The sequence below is a fragment of the Mastomys coucha genome, unplaced genomic scaffold, assembly GCF_008632895.1.
Source record: "Mastomys coucha isolate ucsf_1 unplaced genomic scaffold, UCSF_Mcou_1 pScaffold1, whole genome shotgun sequence".
NCBI classification, from domain to species: Eukaryota; Metazoa; Chordata; class Mammalia; order Rodentia; family Muridae; genus Mastomys; species Mastomys coucha.
The window spans coordinates 76,958,989-76,972,356 of NW_022196891.1; the positions used below are offsets into that span (position 1 = coordinate 76,958,989).

At 38.6% G+C, this 13,368-nt stretch overlaps 1 protein-coding gene across 10 annotated transcripts in view; it reads left to right on the top strand.

Moving 5' to 3' along the window:
* The window catches only part of Cdc42bpa (CDC42 binding protein kinase alpha), a 210,120-nt gene that overhangs the window by 90,177 nt on the left and 106,575 nt on the right, over positions 1-13,368 (top strand). For all 10 annotated transcript variants that reach the window (XM_031391080.1, XM_031391090.1, XM_031391084.1 and 7 more), the window contains 4 exons: positions 4,473-4,673; positions 6,683-6,931; positions 8,860-8,939; positions 11,537-11,703. In XM_031391080.1, coding sequence (XP_031246940.1) covers positions 4,473-4,673; positions 6,683-6,931; positions 8,860-8,939; positions 11,537-11,703 — 697 coding nt within the window. The remainder of the gene's footprint in view (positions 1-4,472; positions 4,674-6,682; positions 6,932-8,859; positions 8,940-11,536; positions 11,704-13,368) is intronic.

Consider the following 13,368-nt stretch of genomic DNA (forward strand, 5'->3'; position numbering starts at 1 on the left):
CTTTGTTTTATGCATTTGGTGCTTTGACTATTATGTGGCGGGAAGAATTTCTTTTCTGGTCCAGTCGACTTGGGATTCTATAGGCTTCTTGTATGATCATTGGCATCTCTTTCTTTAGGTTAGGAAAGTTTTCTTCTATAATTTTGTTGAAGATATTTACTGGCCCTTTAAGTTGGAAGTCTTCACTCTATTCTGTACCGATTATCCTTAGATTTGGTCTTCTCATTGTGTCCTGGATTTCTTGGATGTTTTGGGTTAGGGCCTTTTTGCTTTTTGTATTTTCTTTGACTATTCTCTCAATGTTGTCTATGTTATTTTCTGCTCCTGAGATTCTCTCTTCTATCTCTTGTATTCTGTTAGTGATGCTTGCATCTATGTTTCCTGACTTCTTTCCTAAGATTTCTAATTCCAGAGTTGTCTCTTTTTGTGATTTCTTTATTGTTTCGACTTTCATTTTTAGGTCCTGGATGCTTTTACTCAATTCCTTCACCTGTTTGTGTTTTCCTGCAATTCCTTAAGGGATTTTTGAGTTTGCTCTTTAAGTGCTTCTACTTGTTTACTTATGATCTCCTGTAATTCGTTATGGGATTTTTTTGTTTCCTCTTTAAGGGCTTGTACCTCTTTACCTGTATTCTCTTGTATTTCTTTAAGGGAGTTATCCATGTCCTTCTTAAGTTCCTCTATCAGCATTGTGAGATATGCTTTTAGATCCAATTCTTGCTTTTCCAGTGTTTTGGGATATCCAGGACTTGCTGCAGTGGGAGTACTAGGTTCTGATGAAAGCAAGTAGTCTTCGTTTCTGTTGGTAGGATTCTTGCATTTGCCTTTCACCATCTCTTGATTTTTGGTGTTAGATGTTCTTAGTGTCTCTGACTAGAGCTTGTCCTGTCCCTGCTGCCCTGCAAGTCCCCTGAGACTCGTGGGGCCTGTGCCTTCCAGCTGGCTGCTCCCATCTTAGAAACTTACCGGAGAGAAAATGGTGGCTCTCACCTGAGTCTCTGGGGTTAAGGAGCTCCCTGGAGGTAGGCCCTCCACTTGCAGGGAAGGGACAGAGAAGGATGCTGATCCACCTCTGTCACTTGGAAGCTGAGAGGATCCTGTCCCTGCTGCCCTGTAACTTTCCTGCAACTCGTGGGGCCTGTGCCTCCCGGCTGGCTGCTCAGGTCTTAGAAACTCACCAGAGAGAAAATGGCATCAAACTCCTTCTTAAAACAGAGTCTGTACCATTGGTGTATAAAGTCTAGCACCTGTCTGAGGAAGCTGCAGAACACATACCTGAATATCCTGTTTGGTAGCCTAATTATGATCCCCAATTCCCCTCCCGCTCTCCATCACTAGGCCATGCAGTGATTCGGCATAGTCTTTATGAGCCCCAACTTTCAGTCCTTCTTGGTAACTAAAAGCCACAATGGGAGGGAAATGTCTTTCACAAAGGCAACAAAAGCCATAAAATAAATACCTCCTTAAATTGCTCTTCAGTACATCTTGATCATGTGACTGTAAACTTTATGTTATAGAAGACAGTTTTTTCCTTTGTACAGGTGCGTGTGTGTGTGTGTGTGTGTGTGTGTGTGTGTGTTTTAAAGATTTATTTATTTATTATTATATGTAAATACACTGTAGCTTTCTTCAGATGCACCAGAAGAGGGCGTCAGATCTCATGACGGGTGGTTGTGAGCCACTATGTGGTTGCTGGGATTTGAACTCAGGACCTTCAGAAGAGCAGTCAGTGCTCTTAACCGCTGAGCCATCTCTTCAGCCCCCCTTATGTTCTTTTTTTATACAGGGTTTCTCTGTATAGCCCTGGCTGTCCTGGAACTCACTCTGTAGATCAGGCTGGCCTCAAACTCAGAAATCCGCTTGCCTCTGCCTCCCCAGTGCTGGAATTAAAGGTATGCGCCACCACCACCTGGCAAAGATTTATTTTATTTATTTATTTTTATGTGTATGAGTAAACTGCAGCTGTACAGATGTGTGTGGCTGCTGGGCATTGAACTCAGGACCTCTGCCACCCTGCTCCCTCCAGCATAATTCACTGTAGCTGACTTCAGATGCACAAGAAGAGGGCATCCAATCTCATTGTGGGTGGTTGTGAGCCACCATGTTGTTGGTGGGATCCAAACTCAGGACCTTCGGAAGAGCAGCCAGTGCTCTTACCTGCTGAGCCATCTCTCCAGCTGGCTTTGAGCTTATGATCCTTCATTCTTGTCCACCTGAGTAGCTGGAATTACCTAGTTTGTGCCATCAGGCGTAGCTGAGGTGTTCTGTTTACTATTCATAGTATTTTATTAATTTGGTGGTATACTTCTGGTTTTACATTATCAGAAAATAGTCCTGACTTATTTTAGGTCTTGTTACATCTTTTGGACTTGTTGAAACTTATAATTTTATAACAGACAACTTTTTGTGTATTCCATATTTGTTTAAAGAGAATACATTTTCTCTAATTTTTAGTACCAGGGTTCTATGCAAATCCACAATATAAAACTGATTTTGCATTTGTATTTTATATTATTAAGGGATTTCTTTGTTATCCATTATTTAAAAATCCTTAATATGGGGTCTGGAGTGATGGCTCAGCGGTTAAGTGTACTGACTGCTCTTCTGAAGGTCCTGAGTTCAATTCCCAGCAACCACGTGGTGACTCACAACTATTTGTAATGAGATCTGATGCCCTCTTCTGGTGTGTCTGAAGACAACTATAGTGTACTTAGATATAATAATAAATAAATCTTTAGAAAAATTCTTAATATGCTAGATTTGTTAATTTTTCCTTCATAGTATCAGTACTTACTTTGTAACTTACTATTTGATGAAATAACACTTTTCCCAGTATAGTTTCTTTTCAATTACACTGATGAATTAAAATAATCTTAACAGTTTGGCTAATATTTCTATTACTGCTTTAACTTTCTTTTGTTTAATTTATGTGTAATTCATCTTCATCCCATCACTTTCAAATGTGTGCTTTTGTTCTGTCTTTAACTTGCTTAAATAAATTATTTAACTGATTTTCTCTCATTTATTCATTTTGTTTTACTTCTTTCCCTGTGTTAAACCTGTGTCCTTTAGCAGGCGATTTAATGCACTCTGGGGTCTTATGACTCAGGCCAGTGCTGTGTGCTGTTCATATAGGTTTTGCTTGTTATTTGCCCTTTTTCACTCCTGCCGTGCAGTTCAAGTTTAGCTTTCTCACTCTCTTTATCCTTGGAAGGTAACATTTTATTTTAAATATTTTAATGCCTCTCTGTTGTTATTTTAAAAAATATTTATAGTTTACTTAAGTGTAAGTTAATAATTTTTCTCACTACATTCCCAATCAACATAATCAACTTGTTTTACTTTATACCACATATAGAAATTAATTTAAATTGGCCAAAGAACTATGTCAAAACCAAAAAAAAAAAAAAAAGTATGGGACAGTCTTTGTGATTGGATTTGGCAAATGTTTTGAGGATAACACAGAATCACAACCCCTCTACCCTATGATGGTAAATTATATCCTCCTCAAAAACTCGTGTCTATGTATCAGATGACACTGTGGGTCGAATGAGAAGACGGCACACAGACCTGCAACAGGATGTGCAGTTGCTTCTCTGATCACATCCTAAGAGTATGTGACGGATAGCTACAGAGTGTAGCTGTATCCTGACCTGCAGTACTCACACCAGCCCACAGTGGCCTTGGGAGGCACAGGGTGTGAGGGATAGGTCTTTCCCGGAGCTTTCTTCCAAGCTCAGCAACAGAAGAACAGTCCCAGGGCAGACTGAGCAAACTTGCTTTGTAGACCAGGCTGGCCACAAAAGCACAGAGACCCATCTCAGTGCCAGTATTTAAGGTGTGTACCAATGATGCCTGATGCAGCTTAGAACTTAATGTACAGTAACTAATCAACCTTCAGTTTTCTTAGACTTATACTTAGGAGCGTAAAATTATTATCAGTGTTGACCTGAATGAGTTGTTCATATCTAACTGTAAGTTTTTAGTTCTACTATAATACATACATACATTCGTATAGTTTTGATTGATTAATTATATAGTTAAATAATTTAAAAAATAATAAGAAAGCTGATATAGTGGTGCTGTAATCCCAGCACTTGGGAAGCAAAGTGAGGAGGATTGTGAGTTTGAGGCAAGTCTCAGCTATAAGCAAGAACTTGTCTCTGACTACCAAACCAAAACAAAGTTAAACAAGACATAATGCTGTAAGTGAAACATTCATTTTATTGCTAATGACTCAGATAATATTGTTTCCCTATATGCATTCTGCTATAGTAAAGGTTCTATAAGTTTATGAGAAATGAAGACTGTTAATACAAAGGCCATATAAAATTATTCTGTAAGTCAGGAGACTAAATACAGATGATAAAGCTGTCGTGTTATAATACTGCATACATACTGTATAGCTCAAGTACCTATTTCTAATTTAAAATTATTTTTTAGTATATTAATGAAAATTTGAACTTCATTAGGTCCAGTCCTCGGTGGCAGTTGGAACTCCAGATTATATTTCTCCAGAAATCCTTCAGGCTATGGAAGACGGAAAAGGCAGATATGGACCAGAGTGTGACTGGTGGTCTTTGGGGGTCTGTATGTATGAGATGCTTTATGGAGAAACGCCATTCTATGCAGAATCTCTGGTGGAGACATATGGAAAAATTATGAATCACAAAGTTAGTATATTTATTTGTTTTACAATTTTTACAGTAAATACATAGAGTAAATTAAAGTAATATGATAGTAAAGAGAAAATACTTTTTCAAAACAATGAAATCCCATTTTTTGATGAGCAGGGGATAATCATTCTTAATCATAATTTATGAAATAATTAGTTTTAACTTTTTACTATATTTTGTTTAGAAGTGCTTCTAAATAGAAACTTCTTGGTCTATGGTCTATAGTTGAGTAATAGAGTTCAAAAGTGGTTAGTTTTTTCAATCAGTTATAAGTATATAATATGTACAATCATGACAAGCGTGCATACACAAATTCTCAGCATCATCAGTAGTGAGAAAAGTGTGTGAATAGAGATGAGAGTGAGATTTGTTGGCATCAGAAGATGACTCTGTAGCTATGGTGCTTGCTATACATGACTGCTGACCTCAGTTCAATCCCTGAAATGCACGGAAAGATAGAAGGAGGGAACTGACTTTACAGAGTTGTCCTCTGACCGTCACATGGGCAGCATGGCGCTCCTGTGCGTGCACACACCCACACCCACACACCTGTAGTCATACATCACAATCATAGTTTTGTTTTGTTTTGTTTTTACTGAGATTCTTCTGTCAATCTAGCAAGTACAACATGAAATACCTGTACTCTAATAAATGCAGCCCCATGGGCACTGCTCAGATTTTATTGACAGAACTACAAGTTACAACTTCCTGTCGCAAAGTTAACAGCTGCACATCTTGAGTCTTAAAATTATGGTTAGAGCTTTTGATGGAGCAAGGTCAGGCCTAGAAGTCAGGCTGGTTGGGATATCGAGAGCAACGGTGTCTATATAAGCTATCTGTTCCAGTATTAATGATCACAAAACACTGGCTGCAATCTGTATAAACAGCCAGAACGAGATCATAAAACTCTAGGAATGAGAACTAAGTGAAGCAAAATAAACAGTACAGAAGAAGAATAACTGTTCAGTTTCTGAATTTGTGAACAGTTACAAAAGTTCTTAATATGATTCTGAATGTCACCAGAAGAATAGGATAACCTGGAATTTTTAATTGGTTCTGGTGATGCAAATGTGATTAGTTTTTTTCTATGTATAAATCAATTTTAGAGACTTTTTGTCTCCTTCTGAGCTGTAACTATTATGCAGTAAGTAGTTATGAAGAGCTGAAAGCTAGGGAGAAGTTTGCAGTGTGTAAGTGGCATGTGCACCATTCAGAAGGACTCACTACAGTGTACTACACTGCTGAACAGAACAGGTCTGGAGAGAGAGAGTTCAGTTCAAGTCCCTTTCCTGTCATTAGTTGTATGGCATTGAGAGAGTCACTCTCAGTTTCCTCTTCTACTGTCATACGGCAGTTCCCACCCAGTGTGATTATTAAGAGGATCAAATGGGTTCAATAAGTAAATCACTTTGAATAGTGCCAGATACATGTTAATTTTTCAATTGTTTAATGATTACCTCTTATATTATATCTGAATATTATTAGTAATCTACTTCTTAGGAAATACTGAGTTAAATTCTGCTATCAGATCCACCTGATTTTGACAGCAACTTAACATTCTACAGCAGTGGCTCTTGACCTTTCTAACACGGTGACCTTTAACACAGCTCCTCATGTTGTGGGGACTGCAGCCATAAAATCATTTTCTTGGTACTTCATAATTATAATTTTACTACTATTATGAGTTATAATGTAAATATCTGATATGCAGGGTATCTGATATGTGACCCTGACGGGGTTGCAACTCACAGATAAAGAACCACTGCTATATAGAATCTGAACTTCTCTTTTTATAGTTCATCTGTCATGAATTAACTTAGGGAATTAAAAATTCCCTTAGGAAAAGAATTTACATCCATCATCCCTGTATCTCCCTACAGTATCATTGCTGTGTCATCAAACACTAGACACTTTTCAGAGGGAAATGCATTTTAATAAATCTACCACATTCTCTGTAAGATAACTGCTGATTGGTATTTGCACACCTGATATTTTTGTCTGTGTAGGAAAGGTTTCAGTTTCCAACCCAAGTGACAGATGTGTCAGAAAATGCTAAAGATCTTATTCGAAGACTCATTTGTAGCAGAGAACATCGACTTGGCCAAAATGGAATAGAAGACTTTAAGAAACATCCGTTTTTCAGTGGAATTGATTGGGATAATATTCGAAATTGTGAAGCACCTTACATTCCAGAAGTTAGTAGCCCAACTGATACATCAAATTTTGATGTGGATGACGACTGTTTAAAAAATTCTGTGAGTATGACATTATGATGTCCTGTCTAATGCCAGGACTAGTTTCCTTTTATCAGTTACATAGTACTTATGACTTCCAGTGCTTTATTCTGTCATGTACCAAAAAATTAAAAGACTTAAGTAAATTCAATGTAGTCACCCATGACCAAAAGCAAAATTCGAGATCTGTTCCTTAGACAATTGTGTCAGTAGGTTTCCTAAGAAGACAAGATTGGATGCTTTAAAAAGTATATTTCGGGGCTAGAGAGATGGCTCAGTGGTTAAGAGCACTGACTGCCCTTCCAGAGAGGTCCTGAGTTCAATTCCCAGCAACCACATGGTGGCTCACAACCATGTGCAGTAGGATCTGACGCCCCCTTCTGGTGTGTCTGAAGACAGCTACAGTGTACTCATATACATAAAGTAAATAAATAATTCTTTAAACAACAACAAAAAGTATATTTCATGATTTCAAAGTGGAGGACATGACAAACCTTACCCTAAAACCAGCCATAAACTGGAAACAAATAAGCAAAAACATTTTAGAGCTTGATACAATCAAAAGGAAATAAAGAAGCATTTATCCATGAAAAATTACTGAACTGTTTTTGAAACCATACACACCTTACCCCCTCCCTCTCACCCCATCACATGCTTGTTCGTACTCACTACATGGAACAAAAACCTAACACCTTGCTGCTAGATGGGGCAAATTTGATTGGGAAAGCTCTAATCTAGCACCCACACTGTTGCCACTAAAATAGCAACTTGTAGCAATGAATGTGGAAACACAGTGAATATACAGTTGATTTTTATTATTCACAGTAGTTATATTTTATAAGGTTATGGTGAACACCAAATTAGTTGACCTTGGCCATTGCTGTATGGAGCTACAAGGTTAATGAATCTGAAGGGGATTGTGGAAGGGTAATATGGGAGGGATTGCAGGGGGCAAAGGAAAGGAAAGGGAGAAATGTAACTATAATCTCAGAAATTAAAGAAACAGAAAGTTAGCTTCTGGTTACATTCTCAACAATTGAATATAAAACCCTTTTATATGCACTTCTATTTACAGATACTTTATATAATAATACATACCTTTGATTCCTTAATACTAAACTCATGGTTAACAGCATTATAACTTAACTCATAACTCCTAAACTGAGTTTATCTATCCCTTGTTTTCTCTGTGAAGGCACATGATTACCTTTTACTTTGAGACACTGGGTGGCAGCCAGTGGTTTCACACACCTACACTACTGTCCCTTGGAAGTGTAATGGGAAAGGATCATAAACTCATAGCTAGCTTGGGTTACATACAGCAAGATCCTGCTTGTAATTTAAAAAAAAAATGCAGTTATCAGACAGCACTTCTGAGCTTTTTTATACAGAGATACTATCATAAAAGCACGAAAGTGTTTATAGAGTATGCCAAGGGCATTTGCTTTCAGTGTGAGAAAAGAGGAGCAGCCTGTGTTCAGTCTCTGCCTGAGGGGCTCATCCTCTCTGCTTCTATCTGTGGCCCCTCACATCTTCAGGGGCCACAGGAGTTCTACAATACCGATTTTCCAAATAAATTTAGCTTCTAAACTGTGTATGATGAGACACAGGTATAATTTCAGCCCTGGAGAGGCAGACACAGGAAGATCTGGGCTACGTAGTAAGGTCTTGTCTCTCAAAAAGAAGAAAAGGCTAGACAAAATTTCCAGATGCAGAGTACACAAGTAATGTCTATGATATCATTTTTAACACTTACATTGTTTATTAGAGTTTTGTAGTGGCAGTGCTCAGGATCTGCATTTTGTATCATTGTGATATTTACCAAACTCATCACTGTGTCTAAACTGAATAGTTGTTTTTCCCTGTTGACAGTTAAAATTGGTAATTCAACCTACGGGTCGTAACTATAGATTTCCTACTAGATTGGGATTCTTTTTATTTTTTTCTAGGAAACAATGCCCCCACCAACACATGCTGCATTTTCTGGCCATCATCTACCATTTGTTGGTTTTACATATACTAGTAGCTGGTAAGTTTCAAAGTCAGTATAATTTGGGTAATTTATTTAAAAGTAAATTGAGCTTGAAAATGGTATATGTGGTTGTAGTTCTGGCATAGCGCTGAATTTAAATGTGAAAAATAAATGATAAGCCTGTTTTGGTATTATCAATAGAACGAACTACTTAAGAACCAACTCTTTGGAGGGACAAGGACATGTGGTTCAAGAGTTGAATCTGTTGAGAATAGGGCAAGAGCCAGACCAAGGCATGCACTGATGCTTCCTTTGGGCCACGCACCGTTGTTCACATCACCTCTACTCACTCGGCTCCTGTCCTCTGGATCCACTCTTCCTAGTCACAGAAAAACCACACAGTCACTTCCTGTGCGCCATGTCAGTCTTGCTGCGGTCTCTCAGCTGCTGCACTTTCCTTGTTATGTGAATATTCTTTTTAGAAATCTAAGCAGTTCAAAGTGCTGGAGCAAATAGGTTCTTAACAACTAGGCTAACTTTAAATTGAGTGAGACTCAGAGGTTTAAGTACCGTATGCCATATGGCATACCTACTGAATCACTCTTGATTTTTTTCTGCCCTGTATGTACCAAGGTAACTATTTCACACTTCATTCTTGCCTTACAACCTGTGGTTACCCTCATCCTCAGCTGATGGTTTTGCTTCTTCATCCCTGAAGATTGACAGCAGCTGTAGACAAAGCTGCTCATCCCTGCCTCTGTTTTCTGTCTTTCCTCAGACTCACACAAGCTCTTTTCAAGGATGGGCCATGGCGATGCCTGGCTAGGATTGATTCCTTCTATCCCCTCCTGTGTGGCTAAATCTATTGTTTCTTTTAATGTCATAAGCTTTCTCCTTTATGTGCCATCCATATCCTTACATCCTGCCAACCCTCCTACCAGACACATATTTACTTTTTCCATCTTAAAATACAAAACCTTTCTAGATCTCATACCTCACATATCAATTATTTCTTTGTTGTACACCAGAATACTTCTCTTAACTGTCCATTTTAAAAATACTATTCTTTCTTGAATCTACTCAGTTGAGGTTTGTGCTCCCATCACCTCATGCAAACTGATTTACCTGCGTCACCGTTGGCTCCTGTGGTGCTGAGTACAGCTATTCCTTCTTAGTCCTAGTCCTGGGGCTGCCTTTCCTCGCCTTTGCCACGGCTCCATTTTCATATACACTTACCTTTGTGTCTGTTTCCCAGTCTCTAAGCCTGAGTCCTCTTAGGGCTCAGGCATGGGACTTCCACACATATTTCTTAATGACATGAAAGTGTGTCTCTCTAGTGGAGACCTCCTTTGTCTTCTACTTCTGCCTGTATAACATGTTCATAACTTCTATTTCCTACATCTGTCAAAACTGCCAACCTGTTTGTCCTGTTGATGGCCAGTTCCCTCCCAGTTCCTGTTTCTCTGTATCTTAACTACAAACCAAGGTTCATACAAGGCCCTGTACAGCTGACTTGGTCGTCTTTCCGTGCCCTGCTGCTGTCCCAGCTGTTCTCCCTGCTGCGTTTACACCCTCTCCGTTGAGGCAGGTCTTACACTGTCTCCATTGAGATGCGTACACCTTATCTGTTGAGGCAGGTCTTTCACCATCTCCATTGAGGAGCATCTTGGGATGCTTGGACTTCTGTTCTGCCATGGTCTTCATCCTGGCACCGCCCTGACTATCACCTCAATTACTTGCACAAGCACAGCTGTTTTGATTACTCCACCTAAATTTCTGTCTTTTCCCTCTTAGGACTTTTCTCTTTTTCCTGTTTCATAGTTTCTTTTTAGAAGCTAATGCTTTCTAATATGCAGAATAGTTTATTTCTATCACTGTTGCTAAAATTTAAGCTATTGGCAAGAATTTTACTTATTTAAATTTTTAATTTAAATACAATTACATCATTATGTCCTTTGCTTTGCTTCCCTTCCCTTTCTTTTCCTTTTCTTTTTCCAGTCCCTCCCATGAACACTTCCTCCAACTCTGATCATTTCCAACTCCCCACTCTCTGTCAAATTAATGGCTTCTTTTTCCTTGACTACTATTGTTTTATACACACACACACACACCTTTCTGAGTCTATTCTGTGTTGCTTGTGTGCGTGTGATTCAGGCTGACTACCTGGTATCAGGTCAACATTAGGTAGCCATCTCTCAGAGAGACTAACTCTCTGGCTCTCAGCTGTTATTGGTTGCCTGTAGTTCTTTGTCTAGGGTTACTCACTGATGAATGTCCGTCATCTGAACTCTCTTTATTATGCAGTTAGAAAAGCACCTCACTTAAAGTTTTGAATTTCACATTCTATTAATAGACACATGCTAATGGTTTTGACTACTGTTTAGGTAAATTTGTCAGATTGTTTTAAACTAGTAACCCTTTAGTAAACCTCATTTTATAATTTATGGAGTTTTAAACTTAAAGATAAGTTGGTGATAAAGTTTTTATTTAAAAATATTTCTACAAATTATGGTAATTTTGCAGAAAAATTCATAATCATTCTGTGGTATTCTAGATGTTTTACTGTAGATATTCAAATCTATGTCTTGTATAAAGAAGTTTAAAATTCTTCAAACTTTATTGCAATATGAACCTACATTTTTTTTTTTGTTCAGTGTTCTTTCTGATCGGAGCTGTTTAAGAGTCCCAGCAGGTCCCACCTCACTGGATCTTGATGTCAATGTCCAGAGGACTCTAGATAATAACTTAGCGACTGAAGCTTATGAAAGAAGGATTAAGCGGCTTGAACAGGAAAAGCTTGAACTTACTAGAAAACTTCAAGGTAAATAATGGGCTGCATTACAATGGGTTGTTTTATTTTCAGGATGGATCTCCTTGTGAATGGTAAAACGTAAAGTTGTAGAAATATGCAGAGCAGAGAAAGTATAATGCCATTTATGTAAAAATCACACAGTGGTAAACACAGTGATGTGATTTCTATAGGTATGGATATGTTCAAGTAGATGTATGGAACGGGATACTCTGGGACAGGAGAATGGAACTGTCAGGGGAAAAGGGCCCTTCTCATCCTCACCTAACACTTCAGTGACTTAATATCATATATGGTCAGGTCTCGCACGTTGTTTCCTTCATGCTCTGGGATGATTTTAAAGGACATTTTAGGATTCTTGCTTTTCCCTTTTTTATTTACAGTGATTTTGATCTCTCCCTAGTCTACTCAGTGTCACAGGACCCCTCAGTCGATGCCTGGACCATTCTTACCCCTCCCTTCTCACTCTGATCCATGGTGTTTCCATGGCTCCCTCTCTCCCTGCTTTCCTTCCTGAGGCTTTAGCTGTCTTTATGGAAGAATGTCTTTGTTTCCTGGGTTTCTCTCTTGTGTGTATTGTGTTCCTCATTTAGAGTGTCTGTTGATCTCTGTGTCTGCATCAATTGTGAGGAGTTTGCTGCTGCTTCTGTTTTTTTTATTGGTCATCTTCTCCTGCTTTCCAAATGCCTTGTAACTTTTACTATATGACTAATACGAGTGACAATAAGAGATGGTTATTATTATTTTTGTCCCAGAAAATGTTTTTCTATTTTTTATGCAATTAGCAATTGAGCCTGAACAAGGCTGGATTGCAATTTTTATTACAGTCAGTCCACCTCTAATGTCAGAAGTGAAGGGAGGACTAGGCAGAGCTTGGTAGGGTCTATTTCCCCTTTACTTGTATCTATGGGGGACGTGTTCTGTTATTCAGCCTCTTCCTCTCACTATTTCCAACTCACATCCGTCTCTTGGTGACGAGACTGTTCCTAGTTTGATGCAGTGCAACAGATGCAGTAGTAGGACAGAGTGTCTTCTCCGGACCGTGCACTAATCCCTACCCACATTGTCCAGAAGCTTTGGATTCTGTTTTTGTTTTTTGTCTTTTTCCAGCATAGTAGTCCTCAATTTTAGGAGCTAGCAAGACAGCCTATTGGGAAAGGGCACCCGTTGCCAGGCCTGACGACTCAAGTGTAATAATCCTTGGGTTTCATATGGTAGAAGGAGAGAAGGATTGTTGCAGACTGTCCTCTGTCCTCTACATGAGTGCATGGCATGTGCACCCACATGTACAACACCCCCCAAAAAACAAATGTTAAAAATGTTCCTTGATTTAGGTCAGACTTTAACCTGGACAAAGCTCTAGGTTAGACCACAGAGATAGCCTTTCATCTCAGAATGCCTTACTCCACTCTGGTTCATTTTATTTGCTCTTTGATTTCACAGTACCGTAATGGTTATACAAACAAGATTTTTTTTAAGTTCTTAGTTTTATATTTCAAAAATATTTAGTATATTTTTATTTTTATAAAAGGAGCAATAGCTATTTCTGTTCCATTTCATTACAAATGAAAACTTGGGGGACACAATGAAGGCAGTGCTAAGAGGAAAGGTCATAGAAGTGCCTCTATAAAGAAAGTAGAGTTCACATACCAGCAATTTAAAAGTATATCTGAAAGC